A 19049-nucleotide genomic window follows, 5' to 3' on the forward strand; every position below is an offset into this window, starting at 1 on the left:
CCTGAAGTCCCCGGTCCTCACCTTTACTTTGTCCACTAAGGCCGTTCCTTCATCTGCCCGTAGAACCCCAAACCCGAAGCTCCCAGTCCCTGTAGCTTCCCCCACGGTACACAACCGTCCAGAACATCACACATTCGCTCCAGCCTCATTCATTTTGCAGTGGGCCCTCTCAACCCAGCCCACTTTACAAATGAAGAGGCTCTGGTATGCCAAGCAGCATGAGCCATACGGTGGCAAGGAGGAGACCCCACAATTAATGCAGAAAGAACAGAACTGGAAATGAGTCTTACTCCAGGCCCTCCCATCTGGAATACCAAAGCGGGGGGGGGGGCAGCGATGGACTCAGCTGCTGTGTCCTCTGCACAGAAAAAGACTGAGCCCACAGGTGATAAGGGTGAGCCCCCAGACTGCCCTAGTCACGAACAGGACTGGTAACCTCTACCGAGTTTGAGCCTAGGTAGGGCCTGGACGTACCTCAGCTAACCTAGGCTCAAGTACTTCATTTCCCCTCATAATACAAAAGGGAGCGAACCTCCTCTTCTGAAGTCTGCCAACTCTCCCAAAGAGAAGAAAGCAGAGAAGCAGCAGCTTGCCTTGTTTAATGCGGAGAGAGAAAAGAAATGTGCCAGGAACATGAGGTCTAGAGGTGTGGACAGGGGGCAGCACCCAGATGGGAAGTGGAGGTGGTTTACGTGGGGGGAGATGGTGCGTGCCGAGGGGTTCTAAGGAGGCCAGTGACAGTTTCATTCTGTTCCTTTGTATGCCCTTGTCCTACAGACGGGCAGGAAAGCGCCCACCACAAGGCAGGAAGGTGGACCTGAACTCTGGCTGAAGACGGAGGGAACGCAGACCTTTCCCAGTCTCGGGTTCAGACAGACAGAGACAGACAGAGGCAGATAGCTCCATATATACAAACTTTACAGAAAATAAATAAGGAGCTGTGATCAGCTTGACTAGGTTTCATCCTGGATTCTTCCCACCCCTGTGAGAAGTAATTCCAGGGCATTAGCTGGGAACCTTTCAGGCCCTAGGCATGTTAGAACCCACCCCCTCCCCAGGAGTCCACCTCAATCCCCACAGCTCCTCAGCACTGAGAACCCAAGCCCCCAGTCTGAGGGTCTCTGGAACAGGTGCAGGGCCCAGTGCCCGCGTCCCAGCTTGCCAGGAGAGCACACCCGGCACTAAAGTTAGTTGCCACCTGAGCCCCCTCCCAGGGCGGGATCACAGTGGTAGCCCCTCTGGTCCGCAGAACCCTGACCCAGTCTCAGAGCAGGCCCGGGAACAGATCCCTCGCTTCCAGAATCCTTGGGAGCCCCTTCAGGGCCGGGCCCCCTGTTCCATTTGTTGGTGCTGGCTCCGTACGGCAAACCTGTTGACGTGCACCGGTATGGGTACCACAATCTTGGGGTTTCTTACGGGCTCCCCAGAACGGCTGCTCACATTGCCGGCTTTGATGCGCTTCCACTTGGCGCGCCGATTCTGAAACCAGATCTTGACCTGCACCTCACTGAGCTTGAGGGCGTGGGCGATCTGGGAACGCTCTGTCAAGCTCAGGTATTTCTTGCAATGAAACTCCTTCTCCAACTCCAAAAGCTGCTCACTGGTGAATGCGGTGCGGCGCCGTCGGCTCTTGCCCCCAGGAGCTGTGACTCCCGCCGCCACCGGCGCCCCCTCCTCCGCTCCAGTCCCCAGGCTTCCCTTGAGCTTCGGTTTAGGTCCCAGGAGAGCCCCGGGGCCGCCCGCGGAACTGTCCAGGAAACCGTCCTCTTCGCTGTCACCGCCTGAGCCCTCTTCCTCCTGTTCGCTGCCCGCTGGGTCCCCCGCTGGTGCCTCCAGCTTCTCCTCGTCGGAGCTGTACACCTTCCCCTCTGCCGTCGGGGGGTGGGGCGCGGGGGGGGGCGGGGGCGGAAACCAGCGGATGCGGAAGGGGCCGGCAAGGAAGAGACCGGCGGGGCGGAGGCGGCCCGAGGAAGCGCGGCCAGGACGCGGGGTGGGGGAGAGGTTCGGGGAGGACAAAGAGATGGAGAGAAAGGTATTAACCAGCACAGATTTCACGACAGCAAGCGCGGGGGAGGGCACTCAGTGTACGTCAAAGGAATGCCATTCCCAGGACCCCTGAACTCCACCACCACCACCCCACCTCATCCTCTACCCACTACCTTCCCAGCTTTCTCCAAACCCAGGCCCAGGGCTCCCCACTCATTCGCCACCCCTCCAAATCCACACGGCCCAGGTCCCGGCGTGAAGCAGTGTGGGACTGGCTCAGGAGCCTTCCCGTTGCTCTGGGCAGGAGGCAGCACGTCTGCGGGGTAGACGGGGCGGGGGGCGGCGGGGGGGGGTCACACTGTCGGCCTCGGGTACTCTCCTAGGGATCCTTACCGGCCCGGGGTTGAGCTCTGTTCTGTATCGCCTCTTCCCCTCTTCCCTAGATTGAATCTTAGAATCTCATTTCCAGATGGAAACTGAAGGGTCATCTAATTCCCCGTCCTCACCAACCCCCCCCCTCCAGATCTGGGCCCAAGAAATGTAACCAAGGGCTTTGGGATGTGTCCTTCCCCCTACTTCCAATTCTCCCTGGCCAGCCCAGCCAGCCCAGAATGGGGAGCCCTCCCAGCTACAGGCCGCCCTCTCTATGGCCAGAGCTTCTTCCAGTGGCCTAGCTCTCCTAGGCCCCTTTCCGTCGTCCCTCCCCTCCTCCTTAACTGTAAAATGACATCATCTCTCTCCCCACCAAGGATGCCGGAACAGCACAAACAGCTGCTTTCTGCTCAAGTTCTGAATCCTGAGGACCCTGAGCTTGATGTCAGCGGGAAGAACTGGAGGGAATATGGGAGAAGATAAAGAAATAGAAGTGCAACAAGGGAAAATGTAGAGAGGAAAATGGTAAAAGAAGAAATTTTGACTCATTTGGTAGATGACTGATTATTTGTAATTACAGCCATATCAGGTGTTTTAAATCCATGTGTAACTCTAATACTCTTAATTCAATCATCAGTTTTAATCTCATCCATGGACAGTTTTGTCAGAACTTCAAATAATGGATCGCAAGTGTTTTCAGTAGTTGAGTTGTAAAACTGCCTTGTTTTCTGCTCAATGGGCCAATAAGCAGCGAAACAAAAAGTCAGAAGAAACCCAACCAATAGGAAAGAGAACAAGAGGAAATGGGTAACCTGGACACCAGCTAGTCAGCTCTTTGCCACCGAGTTCACAGTGTGAAGGCGTTGGGGTTTCGTAAGAGCATTGCTCTGTAACCACCACGCATCCCACAGACACTCATAAGCTCTGAGGTTGAGAATATGACCCGAAGTAAAAGAACATCGGGGAACAGTGAAATGCCTTACAAGAGGAGCAGGCTGTGCGCTTGAACACCTTCCAGCACCCCTTGCCACCTGCCTGTGTTCCAGAAGGAGAGTCTCGGGGTCTCCAGGACCAGCCTGGTAACCTTCCCCAGCCCCAGAGCTCCTTCCCCTTCCCTGACGCCATCAAGCTACACCTCTCCCTTGTCCCGGAGAGCCATGTTTACACCTTCCTTAGAGGCCAGGACTTCTCAGCCCACGTCCAGATCGCCCACCTCCATCACACTCAGCTTCCTTCACACCTCAAGGGTATTTTTATCGCCAGCCCCTGCCTTTTCTTCCTTTAGGGCTTCATTCCTCATCTCACTTCAAAACCCGCGCGGCATGCCCTCCTTTAGGCTCACCCAGCCCACCTATGTTACTCCTACTCGTTGCTTTTCCTCGGTGAGCGCTCTCCGTTCCCTCTAGCAGCTTCCCGGGCTTCTCGAGCACCAGCTTCACATCCATCCGTCCATCTGCCTGTCCCTCGGTCCATCTACAGAACTTGCTCCTTGCCACACGTCCCAAGCTTCCTCCCAGACCTCATTCTAGCCAAATCCATGTTTTCTGCAAGCGTCACATCCTTGGTTCTCTCCTTCATTAATGGCTCCTTCCCACACTATTTTCCATTTTCACAGAACTCAGACTTAACAGGTCCCAAACAGAACTCCTGAACTTGCTCCCAAACCAGCCCTTCGCTCTCTGTGCCCACGCCCTTCCCCGCTTGGCTAGCGGTAACTCCATCCTCCTTGCCGTTCAAATCAAGCCTCACTCCTGTCTCTCACAACCCGTGCCCACTCCCGGAGCCCGCCCTTCTCACCCGCGTCCCAGGCAGCATCGCGTCCCGCCTGGTTCATCAACCTGTTCTCCAAACTGGTTTCCCTGCTCCTGCCCTGCCCTGCCCCTCCCCCAGATGATTCTTCTGTTCAGAATACTATACTCTCCACCTAGATTTTTGCACTCGCTCATTCCCTGTCTCCTTCGGGTCCTTACTTTACCAAAGAGACTTTCCCCGATCATCTTTTCAGAATGAAAACTCCCAGGACTCCTACCTTCCTTCTCTGCTTTATTTCTTGCTTTAGTACATGTCACAAACTTTATTCATTTATTTTATTGGCTCTCTTTTCCTATTAGAATGTAAGCTTCATGAAGGTAGGGATTTTTAATATATTTTTTCCACTGCTGTATCTTCAGCATCTAGAAAATTATCTGCAGAGTAGGCACTCAATAAATACTTACTGACTAAATAAAAAACCATTCCCAAGCACTTTCTCTCTCCCTTCCTCCCTCTCCCCCCCTCTTCTGTCCCCACCTCTGTTCTTCCTTTTTCCCAAGCCTCTCCCAATATTCCCCACAGCCCCACCCCGTCCCGTGCCCAGAAGACATTCTCTCCATAAGTATTATTCTACCCACTTTTCGATATGCCCTCTGATCTCACATTAGCTGGAGAGAAACCCATATGCCATGGGAATCTATAGAATCTTACGCTAAAATAAAGGAAAATCCTTCACATCATTGCTGAATCCTCTGTCAATTTTTAAAACCTGGTTTGTAGTACATAATAAAAGAATAAAAGCTTGCAAAAACTCAGCCCAATATTACAATATTCTAAGCAGCTACTAAAAAGGCAGAAACTGGATTTCAGGGTGTGAAGGATGAAATCATTTAGCACAGCTCCAAGCACCCAGGGGGTGTCCAATAAATCTAAACTGATGATGACTGACTTAGATGAGGCTCCCGGGTTCCTTGATCTGGCAGGGCCCTCCTGAGATCACATCATCCATCCCTCTGTCTTCAGACAGATTCCATAAAATCAGGCCCACATAGGCAGACCTCCCTCAGTGCTGCTTTTAAAGCCATACAAGGGGCACAGGTTCACAACCTCTCTTGGTTACTTGATCCCGGTGGGATGCTGAACGGCAGGGGCAAGAGTTTCTCTCTGTGCCTTTATAATCATGACATTGAGGGCTCTGATAAGCAACTCTTGGAAGGAGGTGGGGGTGGGGCAATATGAAAGCAACCAGGAGGGGAAATACAGCTACACCCTCAGAGGAGAGGGTCTGGGGCAGTGAGTGACACAGAGATGTGGGAAAGAAAGGGCCAAAACAAGCAGAAAAAGGACTGGGGAGGGAGACAAGTGGGGCAGACACAGTGGCAAGAGAATGAAATGATGAGTCAGAGAACTCAAGGGGCCGGAAAGTTTAGAGGAGGACTAGAAAATAGAAAAAAAAAAAAAAAAATCAGGGGAAAAAGAGAGCAAAATGCTTAAAAACAAAACAAAATAAAAAAAAAATCATACCCCCTACCTTTCTTCCCCCAAAACACGGTTGCATTTGGAGCAAAGCAAAACATTTTTGCCCTGCCACATGCTCTTTGCTCCACCAAGATGGAGCACTTTTAGATGCAATCAATACCCAAAGTGAAGGAAACATATTCAGCAGAATCGGATGAGCCATACAGTAGCCCAATCCTTAACAGTACAGCGATCCTGAATTGGCTTACTATTTTCTTATGGATTAGCTAAAAAATAAATGCAAGCTATTTTCTTTTATCTGATTTGTAATGAATATTAATAGTAAATATAATCAAACAAAACAAAAATTGCACGCAGAAAAATATGTTGACTAAAAACTGACAGAAGCAAATCTTTCTGATAAATTTCTAATTGCAAAATTTGATTTAGAATATGACTTGGTAGATATAATGTCCATAAAAGTAAATTACTAATTGCAGATGCTATAATTGGTTGATATGAGCAAAACCAAAACCAAAACCAAAACCAAAACCAAAACCTTGAGCCATAAAATGAGGCTTCACTGAAAACTTTTACATGGGAAATGATTCTGATAATAATTTTAGCAGGGGCACCTGGGTGGCTCAGTCGTTAAGCGTCTGCCTTTGGCTCAGGTCATGGTCCCAGGGTCCTGGGATCGAGCCCCGCATCGGGCTCCCTGGTCCGTGGGAAACCTGCTTCTCCCTCTCCCACTCCCCCCTGCCTGTGTTCCCTCTCTTGCTATGTCTCTCTCTGTCAAATAAAATATTTTAAAAAAAATTTAGCAAAAGGAAAATTTTTAAATTGGAAAAAATTTGACTATGTATATAGATAGGCCAAACAGATAGAAAGATTCTGTTCTTTGTGTATGAAAATGAGATTATTGGTAATATAAGAGTATACTGAGTTTTCAGCCTGTTCCTTACGTGTAAGTCTAGAGTCTGAAAAAAGTGTTGTATCTATCCAGGGGGATGACTGTATGGCAGACTGGTTATTAGGAAACATCTACAGTTTCTGTGCACTCTCATAGTGGATGCTATTATCCTAAGAACCAGAAATCACAAGGTTTGAACCTCAATTACTCGTCAAGTCCACGCGAGGGGCGTTCTTCCCACCTCCGGAGAGCGGTACTCAGGTCCCAGGGACACATTTGCCTGGGGCCTTGTTTCCAAGAGGAAGGGCAGCAGCACCAGAGATCTAGAAAAGCCCATGTTTCCAATGGATCTGGTCAGGCTGGGGAAGAAATCAAGGGCCAAAGAATCCATGGTAGGTATTCTCCAGAAGAAAAAATAAATAGCGCCAGATCTGCACCATCTAGAGGGGGAGTCCACAGCTGTGGTCACCAAGAATGATGGACCTGGGTTGTGGTGCAGAAAACCACTTTAGACCCCCAGGTATGGGAACTCACAGAGCCCCTGTGCCGCCCCTCGCCCATCCTCTTCTGTTTTAGCTCCTTTAAAATCAACAGCCTTTATTATCCACTGAAGAGGAGTCTCTCCCCCATTACACTCAGTTCTGACTTCTCTTCCCTCTACTTCCAAAACGACTACGCTCACATTCCCCGAACTACTTGTCAGGACAGTAAGTCTCTTCCTGATCATCCTGGGCCAACTACTCAACTTCCTGAATACAGAAGCAATTTGGGGGAGGTCAAAAGGTGGAAAGAAACCCAGGTCATCCCTCAAAAAAGAGGTATGTTTACCACCACTCTCATTTCTACATCTTCATCATGATGCCCAGGACAGAATTATTTCTCCGTTCTTTCTGGAGACAGTACTTTTTCTCCCATCATTTACAGCAATTAGCTCACTTTCAATTTGTGTTTCACTCGCCCCCACTGATTTCATGCTACCCTCCTCCCTATAACTTCAGGTGCAATAAGAAACATTCATTTTCACTTTCTCTCTCTCCACCCTTCCTATGACCCTTCAGCATTTCTCACTCCAAACTGAAATGGGAATTTTCTCTACACCCCTCCAACCTTTGATGACAGGTCCAGGGCAATTTCCCCACCACTCAGAGCTCCCCTCATGACATAGCAGCACCACCATTGCCAAGGGTACCCTTGTTACTTTCAACGTTCCAAAACATCTTCACACTATTTACCTTGAAGCAACTCACTGAAATAGAGTAGACCTATTAGTAGTACTAATGGAAGTTTGGTAACCTTATCTCAGGTGAAAAAACTGAGTTTCCAAGGATTGAGTGATTCTCTTGAGTCACACAGCCAGAGACAGATTAATGTCTAGAACCTTGGTCTCCGAAATTTCCAACCAACGCTCCTTCTATCCTTTCCCCTCCCACTCCAAGTAAATGCCCAGATGCCTCATCAGATAATTAACCTTGCTACCAAACCCAGTTTCAATCCAGACCTCATCCCTTTCACTGATCACTCCAGAGCCCTAGCCTGATCATTAATATCTCCCCTTGCCACGCTCAGAGAAGGCTCTTAAAATTGCCACTTACCAAATTTCACCCTTGTCCTCGAATAGGCTATTTGTCCCATCATTTCCCCCAGACAAAATTCCTATCAGATCTATTTTTTTTCTGTCATTATTGGTTTGTATGATGTAATCTTACCAGTCAGCATTCCTTTTATTTAGAAATGTATTTTCTCATTTTAAAAATAACGTTGCCAAACTACGGAAACAGTTTTGGTTTAATATCCATTTTTCTTCTAGCTTCTACTTTACAAATGTGTCACCCATCCCTCAAGCACAGCTCCTTCTTATACAGGAATCAGCCTCACTGAGGAACAGACATTTTTCTACCACCCTCATCTCTCTCCACCTTCCTCAATACAGAGCTCTCTTCAGAGCTCCTCTCTTGCTGTCTCTTCCATCACTCCTAGGGCTACTTCTCTAGCCAGAGAGAAGGCTTTCCTCCCTGATACCGAAAGGGAGTTAAGACATATCCTTGCCTTTCTTTCTGGTTGAGGTGGACATCTGCTTGGGGTTTGTTTTTGTCCGCTCAGCATCCCTTCCTCCTTTTGTTCACTCACAACACCCCCTCCCTTTGGGCACTGCCTCTCATCAACTACCCAGTGTAGTGGGACTGTCAATCACATTTCCCCACCTTTGTGACAACGTAGGCACGTGACCTGGATCTGACCAATCCTAACATCCCATCTCTCCATCCCCCTGGAGACTGGACTCAAGCTAGTTAATCAGTCACCCTAGAATTTTGTATATGCTAGAATCCACTGGGGTCTCAACCTGGGATTATAAAAAAATTAGAGCTGCTGATGCTTGTGCCCTTTCTTACCCTTTCTTACTTCTCTTAAGGAGAGAACGAGGCAGAGAGAGAGAGAGGAGCAGGGCTGAAAGGAAAGAAAGATCTAGCAATACCATTTGCATTTCTGGATCCACTCAACTCCTGTAGAGTCATGTGAATCAATAAATGCCCATTTTAGCTTAAATTGGAGTTAAGCTACTGTCACTTGCAAACCAAAGAGTTCTCATCCAATGCTGTAACTGGAAGTAACAATGATCTCAGGACTCCAGGGAAAGTAAGCCTCTCCACCTCACTGCCACAGCTGTCCCATCCCAACTGATGTTTCCACGTTACCTGAAATTATTCATAGTAACACCATCTAATATTCCACCGGCTTGAAATTCACTTGGACTTTTAAAAAAATCTCCTTGGGGTGCCTGGGTGGCTCAGTCGGTTAAGCATCTGACTCTTGATTTCAGCTGAGCTCATGATCTCGGGGTCATAAGATCGAGCCCCACACAGGGCTCCACACCCAGTGGGGAGTCTGCTTCTCTCCTTTTCCTTCTCTCTCTGCCCCACACCCCCTTCTCTCTCTCTAATAAATAAATCTTTTTAAAAATCTCCTTAATCCATCTAAGTATGAATTATTTTAATCCAATAGCTTTGCTCCTAACATCAAGCTGAGATCCGATATATGAGAGAATAGGAATTATGGTGAAGAAAGGAGAGGTTTTTTGTTTTTTTTTTTAATATATACACAATGTAAAGAAAAGAAGAACAGGCCCCAGTGGGACACAGAAGAAGGGCTTTTGGGTAGTCTTGGGATCCACAGAGAATGTGGAAATTCGAGACAGAGAAACCAAAGGAGGGAGAAAGAGCCAAAGAAAAAATGTGAAATCTACCCTTATGAGATGAATACATTGGTTCTCTTCTGCCATTCCCCCCAGAAACGCCTCTCAGAACACAGTGTATTTCTATCATTACTCCCAGATGTGTACCTCCTCATCAGTACAGAGTGTCACTTACCCTAGTCAGTTCTTAATAAAGAAGTCTTCCCCAACTTAATTCCCAGGTATGCTCCCCATCCATTTCCAGTACAAGGACAATACCAGTAGTTTCTTGCACACCAATTACTTTAGGATACTGGACAAGTATCTTCTCATTTAATCCTTAACTCTGTGAGGTAAGTATTGTTGCCCTATTCTGCTGGTGAGGAAGCTGTGACTGCAGAGGTATTTTGCTGTTGATATTTCTTTCACAAAAAAAGGTGGTAGCATTAAGATCTGTATCCAAAGCCCACGCTCATTCCTCTGTGTGGCACCCCGTCTCTTTTGTGAACACTGACTTCCCCGTTCCGCTATTACAAACACTGTACCAGACAAAGAAATAATAGAGAAGGCCAGCAACTGATTCCACAACTTTTTTCTCCCCCCCCCCCCCCCACCATGGGCACTGCTTCCTTCCCCACCAGGTAAAGTCAGGCACAACTGATCCCTAATCTTTTTGGCCTCGATAAGATCGCTCACCTTCATGAAAAGTTTCTTTCTCTCATTATATAGACGTACCCAGCCATAGCTCCAGTCACCCCTCCCCAATCCCAGATGACAAAGCCTTTTCTATCCTAAAGCCCAGCCCTGACTCCACCCCAAGATATACAGCCAGCCTCCTCTTGGGCTGCCACAACTCAGCACGGGGAAGTAGAGAATTCCCCCCAATCCCTTTGCTCAGGATGCCTTTTTATTTTTTTAAGGGAAACAATTCATTAATAAAGGTCTCCTTACAGATAAAACAGAATTGTAGAGCTGGAAGTGACCTTGGAGATCATCTAAGTCAAACCCCTAATTGTATTGATGAGGAAGTTAAGCTACAGAGGTGTGGCCAGGATCATTCAGTCCCGTACTCCCAGGACCTGCAGAGAACAGTGGAGAATGTCTGTCACCCACTGCAGCCCAAAGCGCTTCTCACCTTCACTCTCAGGAGGATTTCGTCTTCCTCCATTCTCTTCCCGTTGCTCCCAATACTGACTTCCCTTGTAATATCATTTCCTCCACAATTCAGTCAAGAAATCCAACTCCCATTACCGCCAGTGCAGAAACAGTTCCTTCTGTTTCTCCCATCCTCAATTTTCACACCCTAGTCTCTGGGAGTCCCTGCAGCCCCCTTGCTTTAATACAGATTTCTCAGTTCATCTCTTGAAGGTCATTCCTTACCCTTCCGTGGTGGGAAGGGAATGAACAACCACTTCCTACTACAACTTAATTCAGCTTGTGCGAGTCGCTGTTCTATCACACCAAATTCAAGCACCTCTCCTCCCCAAATTCTTTCTCCCAATTAGCACATAAGCATTTCTTCCACATTACTCTAAGCTGACAATTTTCTCCCATATTTCCAATGAAAAACCCCAACCTCTTCTTCACTGCTCCCAACCCAGACCTCTCTGCTCACTGTCATCACCTATGTAGCCATGGGCACCACCGCCTGCATCGAAAGCTCTGTCCTTTCCACCGGTTCGGAACCAGGGCTGCTTCTCTCCTACCCCAGCATGGGGCATTTTTTCCTGCTCCCTCTAGATAAAAATTCTCTCCCGCCAAACTCTTTCCCAGTCACCATTCCTATTTAAGTCTCCCTCTTTTTGTCCATCCGCGCCATCCATCCATTTCTATTTCCTCATTCCCAGCTTCAAGGCAAAGATTCTTCTTTCCCAATTACTTCCGAGGCAAAATTCCTGCCTATAGCTTCCCATCGTAATATTATTCTCATTGCAAAGCACTTTGTTCATCATACCATGTTCCTCCTTTCCAATTAAAATACTTCCCCCTCAGGGCGCCTGGGTGGCTCAGATGGTTAAGTGTCTGCCTTCAGCTCAGGTCATGATCCCAGGGTCCTGGGTTCGAGTCCCACAGACCGCTTCTCCCTTTCCCTCTGCCTGCCGCTACCCCTCCTTGTACTCTCTCTCTCCTGTCAAATAAATAAAAAAATCTTAAAAAATAATATTTCCCCCTCCTTATTCCAATTACTGCCTTGCTCCCATTACTCCCAGTATAGACTATTTATGCCCATCATTCTGAGTATGAGAATTATCCTCCTAACCATCTAAACATATACCCCCACGTTTCCCTATGCCACTGCAGAGCTCTCCCTTCTCTGTTCAACCCTCCCACGTGTTACCTTCACTGTGGTATAAGGCACCTCAGTACCCCACTCCAATCCTCCGGATAAGATTTTCCTCTTGCCACTTCCGGAATCTCTGTCTCTCAACTAGGGGTTCTTAACCCTTTTTATGCCACGAACTCCTGGGCAGTCTGATACAACCCATGAACCCCTTCTCAGAATACTGCGTTTAGGTATAATATAAAACACATAGGATTACGTTAGAAGCCAACTATATAAAAAGGCAGTTTTCAGATATTTAAAAATGATTGTGTTATAATCATGTATGTTTATAATTCATTAAACAAGATGCCTCCAAAGCTATAAATTCATAAGAAAATATCTGTAATTTCTGTTGGTAACACAAATCTCAGTTACTGCTGAAACCACTATGGTTTCTGGCCTACACTCATAACTGAAGAAAATGCCAAATTTTAGTTAGAAGTTAGCAAAAATAAAGATGTAATTTTTTTCTCCACCCATAATGAACAGATCCTTTTATAAGAGGTCCATGAAATCCATGTTAGAACCCTACTTTAAACATCGGAGCTAGAAAAACAAGCTTTTATTTTATGGAATTGACCAAAACATTAAAAATAATCTGAATCAAAACCTTTATGTTACAGATGAGGAAACTGAAGCCTAGAGAGGTTGTAGGGCTTTGAATCTCTTGTAGTGTCTTGAATATACTAAGTCCATAACAGACACACAATAAACGTTCCCTGAGTTGAAGGAAGCAATTTGCCAAGGTTGTGCAGCTAAATGACAGGGCTGACCCCTGAGCACACGTGTCACGACTCCTCGATAAATGTTCCTTCAATCCCATTAAGTCAATGCAACATGTGCCTTTCTATAAATGCCAGTGGAGCAAACACTCTCACCGTGTGCTCTCCCTCAACATTTCTAGGAAAACATGGGTCTCCATCATTTCCAAGAAAAATTTCCCTCCTGTTTCTAACAACAGAAGTCTCTGATTCCGTGTCACATTATTATTTCCTGTTTTTCTCTCATCAGTAAATACATATGGACAGTCATAATGCGTACCTATTCAAAAATTAATCGATGGTCATCTAAAATGTTATTATAATCAGGTGCTTAGCTTACAGCAATCAGCCCTCAAACATCATGCCGCTAGGAAGTTTCCCTAGTTTCCTTGCATGATTTCCATCATTACTGCCAATCTCTGTTCAGAAATTAGCAAATTTTGGGGTGCCTGTGTGACTCAGTTAAGCATCCGACTCTTGGTTTCGGCTCAGATCATGATCTCAGGGTCCTGGGATTGAGCCCCATGTTGGGCTCCGTGCTCAGCAGGCGTCTGTTTGAGATTCTCTCCTTCTCCCTCTGCCCCTCCCCCTGCTCGCTCTCTCAAATAAAATCATTTTTAAAAGTTACCAAATTTTTTTAGTTTTTTAAAATAATGTTCACTATACTGCCATCTCCTGGGTTCGTTCCATCATATTCTCTTTCCTATATCATCTCAATGTTTTCTTTTCAAATATTCTTTCACCATGCTGAATACTGGCATTATCTTTCATGTCAATCTCTCACTATATTTTTATCATCCATCCAACAATTATGTATGGATTATCTACCATCCTTCACTTTTTAAGTCTTCATTTTCAAGCAATCCAACTCCTTTCTCCTTGAATCATTGCTCTAAGCACCCCCAATTTAAAGTTTTCTTCTGCATTTCTCCAAATGGACAGCTCTTTCCATCATTGCCCCCAGCACCAGGGTCATCTTTACCCATCGTTGCTGAAATGTGTGTCCGCACATCTTCAGGTCAGCTGTGATTACTCTCAGGCAGAGCTCACACGCACCTTCACATACAACAGGATCATCACTGCCCAATTCACTCAAGGCAGAATTCTCTTTTCCTTCTGTCGTTCGGAATTTACTACTGTCTTTTCTCCACTATTCCTAATACATCGAAGACTTTGCCATCAACCCAGTTCAAAGCTCCTTTTCCCCATCACTTTCACATGACTCTGTTCTTAGGACTCTCTAGATCTCTTATGTTGAGGAATACAACACCGCTGCCCACATGAGGCTACTGACCATTTGAAACACGGCTAAACTGAACTGAGATGTGCTGAAAGTATAAAATATACACTGGATTCCAGAGATAATATGGAAGAATGATATAAAATATCTCATAAAATTTTTTTATATTGAGTAATGCTAAAATAGTGTTGGACATATTGGGTTAAATAAAAGGTATTAAAATTAATTTCACCTGTTTATTTCTACCCTTTTAAGATGGCTAATAATGTTTTAATTACATAAATGGCTGGCTAGACAGCACTACTCTGGGCTCTTCTGTTGATTCATACTTTTAAATCTTCTCTATGAATTCAAAATTCTCTCCTCTTTTATCACTTCTCCTAAGACACCTTCCACAATTATCCTCACTGTTCTCCACTTTCTAAGCCCAGAATTATTTTCAATCTAACATTCTCAATACCTTTTCTACCCATTATTTCTATACATGGTATTTCTTTTTGCCTGTTAACATAGCTTCTACCCTCGCCACTGAATCATAACAAAGTTGTTTTCTTTATCATCAGTCGTAGTCAGGTGGTGTCTCTCTTAACTCGAAGCAAAATTTCAGAAAGAAATAGTAATTCCCAACAAAAAGAACTTCATTCACCATTCTCCGGATTGGCCTATCTTCACTATAATTTCATTTAACAGGACTAGTAACTGTAAAGCACTAAACAAATATAAATTAATAATTTCAGACCAATGTCAGCCATTCACACTAGAACAGCAATTCCTCCTCTGTCATTTTAAAGACAGCATTCTTTCTCCAAACTCTTCTAATGTTGAGGTTTCAATCCCATTATTCAAGCAAAAACTCTCATTTCATGCTAAATACTCTAATACAATTCCCCAAATAGACCATTCGTTTCCCACCATTTTCAGCATGGGCCATGTGTCATCACTCCCCAGACCAATTTTATGTCTAACATTTCTGGAATTTCCTTTTCTTTTCTCAACTACTTCAGGGGAAAAAAAAAATGAAGACTGGGCAGGTAGACGTGAGTGGTGTAGTGAGAGTCAGGAGAGTCTGTCTTGAGAGTGGTAAGTGGGGGTCACAGATAAAGATCTTCCAGTCACTATCCTCTTTGAAGGTTTCTTCTGAAATCTCCCCTTCCTGCCCTGCCCCTCAAGCCCCACTATAAACCCTTTATGCGTACCTCTTCCCAAGATGAGTGATTACCTTCACTCTACCACCTCTCAGAATTCTTCCTCCTTAAGGTCTCCTTCCCATCATTCTTGTCTTTACTCCAAGAACAAGTGTCTTTTGATTGCTTCCAGTATTTTCCTAGGATGATGATCTTTCCTTCATCATTCTCACTATACAAATTCCAGTTTACTATCACTCCCAGTATTGAAAAACCTTTTAAAAAAATTACTCCTGGAGTAGACACTTCCCTGTTTCTTACCAGGACATTTACTTAGCTCTGCCCCAAGCCTCTCAAAACAGAACTCTCTCACACACACACTTCTGGTCCAGAGATGCTTTTCCCTCTTCATCTTGCTCAGGCTAGAAATCCTTGTACCTCTGTCTTCCAGTAGACAGACCTCTTCCCGCTCATGTTCTCTCTCTGGATTACCTGCGGGTAGAGTGCGTGTTTCGGTCCTTCCTTCCCTCTAGTCCTCTCTCAGTACTTCTCTTCTGTCCTTTTCCTCTGCTTACTCCTCTCTCTCTCACTGCCTGGTTTTACAGCCAATACTCTATCTGCCTCAGAAGAGAGCCTTCATTCTACAAATGCCAAAACAAACAACTGAGGGGAAGCTGAAAGAGTAGGGCACGGTCTCCCATGGTTTAGGCATCTAGCTCCCCAGATTCTCCTTCCCTAGGATGGCTCCCTTTCTGCTCCCCCTCAGCTCATCTCGTCCTCAGGTGTCTGCTTGTTCCTCCGGCTCCTAGTGCCCCCAAAGCCATCCCTCTGATGGTCTGCCTTGCTCTTTTCTGCCTTAAGACTGTTATTCCAAAAATCCTACTGATCTGTCCTTCTTCCGATCCTCCTGCCAGTTGCTTTCCCCTCCCCTCCAGGCCCTTTTATCTTGTGGACATTTCCTCCCACCTTCCAGTTGCTGCTCTATCATTTCCTTTTGATCCTCCTTGGGAGATGCCGCTCAGACTTCAGCCACTGGATCCCCCTGGCCCAACCAGGTACGAAAACAACAGCTGAATCCTCAAAGCCAAAATGCCCAGGGCTAAAGGGGAAAAGGAGAGGAAGACCGGCTCTGTAGCAGCACTTGGGGTCTGGAAGAGTGGTTAGACCTTCGGACAATTTCAAGGAAGGGCCCAGAAACCTATCACCAGGAGCTGTCTTCTCCTGGCAAAGGACAAAAGGACTCTTGGGTCTCCTCCTTGCCTCTGCTAGAGTCAGCCCCCAGGCCTCCTGGGGTCACTTTTACCTGCTAAGCTGATGTGACGAATGGTTAAGCAGAGGTGGATTCATCCTGGCGCTAAAGAAGTTTAAGCTTCAGGAACCCCACGCTTGCATGCAGCCCATTTTCCTTAAACAAGAGTCCACTAAATAGTATAAGCTCTGGATCTCATCACACCTGGATCTGCCCCTGGATAGGGGAAAGCTTTTCTGGCATCTAGGATCTGAGGATCGATTAGGGAGGTCAGGAGGGCTCCGGGTAGCTTGATTCTACACAGGATTCGGTTTGATACACCCTGCCTCTATGGAGAGGGCACCTTCCCATGGAGGAGCCAGGGTTCCTGAATTACCTCTTGGCTGAATCTCACTGGTTCCAGAATCTTAGCTATATTCTCGACTCCCGGCTTTGTGCCACGCCCACCCCAGCCCAGCTTTAGCCTCCATCTTGACCTCCCCGGGTCAGTCCTGGTCCAGCAGGTGCTAGGCCCCCTACTCAGTTCTTCAGGGCTGATCTCTAAATGTGCCAATTCAGAAGTGACCTCTACTACTAAGGCAAACACAGGTCACGAATGTGGTCACCACTGCTTGGACACTCCCTTTGCCCCTTCATTCACAGAAGCCTACTTGGGGTCAATACAATCTTCTCAGAAGCCAGAACTGCCCTCCCCTTACTGAACTGACAGCTGCCCCAATGTACCCTCACCCTAGGGTCTTGCTAGTGTCCCCAGGAATCCCCCACTTGCAGCTTCTCTATTCTCCACAGAGGAGAAAAATGAAGGGATTCTTAAAAAGAGAAGTGGGAGCAAAGGCTTGAGGACTAGAACGTGGGGAGGAAAGGTACTAATTTGGGAGGGAGTACTGGGAAGTCTTGGGTGAGGCTTCAGGCACTCTGGAAGACAGAGCAGGGCAGCGGTTCTGGGAATCCAGAGGTGCCCTGTCTGGAACAGAATTGGAGGTGGTTCTGCAGAACCCGACATCTGGGGGTCTGGGATTCCAGGGCTCCAGGCAGGTGCCGAGATTCTGAGCAGGCTGCTGTCTGGCATTTCCAAGTGAACGAGCCTCCCGCCCGGCGCCCTGGTCGGCCCAGCACTTACCCGGCAGACTTGGGAAAGTCTCTGAGAAGTGCGGAGGCGGGGGCGGTGGGGGCTCTGCCACTTTGTCCCGGGCGGGCAGCAGCTCGTTGGCTTCCAGCCCGCCCTCCGGGCGTCGGCCGCCCGGCTCGGGGTTGTTTCGGGCGGCAGTGGCGGCGGCGGCGGCGGCGAGCTCCTGGGGCCCGTAGAAGGCGTCGGGCGGCTCCGCGAAGCTGGGCAGCGCCGTGGTCAGCGCCACCATCGAGGGCACGGCCTGGCCCAGTCCCGCGCAGAAGGTGTTGGTAAGGCGGCCGGCAAAGGAGGCTAGTGGGGCGAGAGGCGGGAGGCCAGCCGGCAGCGGTGCAGGGGCCAGCGCCTGCGGCAGCACTAGCGGCCGATAGGGCATGAACATGGGATAGCCGGTGTAGAGCAAGTGGCCGGAGCGAGGCGGCGGCGGCCCGATCAGGGAGTCGATGGAGAAGGCAGTGCCCGGGCCCCCACCACTGCCCCCGCCGCTGCCCCCGGGGGCACCCCCGCCTCCAGCTCTCTGCATCGTGCCGGGAGCTACGGCCGCCCCGCGGCGCTCCCCTCTGGGCGCCGCCGTGCGCCCCGCGGCTCGGGCGCCCCGCGCGGACACGCAGGGCTCGCTCCCAGGCTCCCGGCCGAGGTGGCGGCGGGGCGCGGGCTCGGCGCAGTGTGGCTCCGGCGCCGCGCTCCCTCTCTCTCATAAGGAGGGAGGGGGCGGGCGAGCGGGCGGGCTGGGGGTGTCGCCCTCCGGACTCATCCATCTTCCTCAAATTACGCTTCACTTCCTCCCTCCGCCCGCCGCTGCCGCGCCCGGCTCCGCTCCCTCCGCAGAGCCCGTTCCCAGCGGCCCGGCCGGCCGGCCCGGGACCCCCGCCCGCCCCCCGCGGCCCAACCAACTATTATTAATGGAGATTGATGAGGCCGGACACGCCGCTTTGTGAAAGTTTGCGGCCGACGAGAAGGCGGCGGCAGCTGCTGGGCCGGTGCCCCTCCCTCCACCCAGCCCGCCCCCCCCCCCACTCAGCCCACCCTGCCCGGGCGTGGACGTGGCGCGGGACGCCAGGCAAGGAGAGCGCCCCGGGAGGGGCCGGACCACAGCGCCCCAGGCCGCCGCCCTCCGTCGGACCCTGGGCCGGTCCCCGGCGTGCCTCCCCGCCCCCGACGCCCCTTCCCCGGCCGCCCCAAGAGCAAGACCTGGCCACGCGGGCTGGACACGACCTCGGCGCCCTCTCGGGCGGCGAGGCGGGAACGGCAGGGGGCGCACTGTGCCGCCGGGCGCCGCAGCTCAGGGCGCTTGTACGGGGTGGGGGTGGGGGGTCACCCCCCTTGGTAGTTTCTTCCCGACTCCATTCCCCTCTCCCCGGGTCTCTTTTCTCTCGACATTGGCTCTTCCCCTTCTTCCTCGTTCCCTCCTCCGACGCGGACTACCTCAGCTCCTCACTGTAGCCTCTGCGGGTAATTTCCTCGAGTGCCCACACTATGCCAAGTACTTACCATTGCTCTCACCTTTCCCCTCCATCTTTCTCCCATCCCTTACATGCTTGTCCTTCCTCCACGCTTCCCTTTGCTGCCGCCCCCC

General features: G+C 48.9%; 1 protein-coding gene across 1 annotated transcript; it reads right to left on the reverse strand.

Moving 5' to 3' along the window:
* Nucleotides 1-954: 954 nt before the first annotated feature.
* Nucleotides 955-17996, reverse strand: GBX1 (gastrulation brain homeobox 1). Its single transcript, XM_028089273.2, has 3 exons — nt 17468-17996; nt 16402-16404; nt 955-1868 (listed from the first exon to the last, which is right to left on the reverse strand). The coding sequence occupies exons 1-3, from the start codon at nt 17994-17996 to the stop codon at nt 1318-1320; spliced, it is 1083 nt and encodes a 360-aa protein (XP_027945074.1). The 3' UTR covers nt 955-1317.
* Between the last annotated feature and the right edge of the window lie 1053 nt (nt 17997-19049).

The sequence above is a fragment of the Eumetopias jubatus genome, unplaced genomic scaffold (genome assembly GCF_037043125.1).
Source record: "Eumetopias jubatus isolate StellerSeaLion01/CBP00866 unplaced genomic scaffold, mEumJub1_p1.0 scaffold_14, whole genome shotgun sequence".
NCBI lineage: Eukaryota > Metazoa > Chordata > Mammalia > Carnivora > Otariidae > Eumetopias > Eumetopias jubatus.

What these genes read in the sequence shown, in the direction of transcription:
- GBX1 (XM_028089273.2), bottom strand. Translation starts at nt 17,996, where the DNA reads ATGCAGAGAGCTGGAGGCGGGGGTGCCCCCGGGGGCAGCGGCGGGGGC.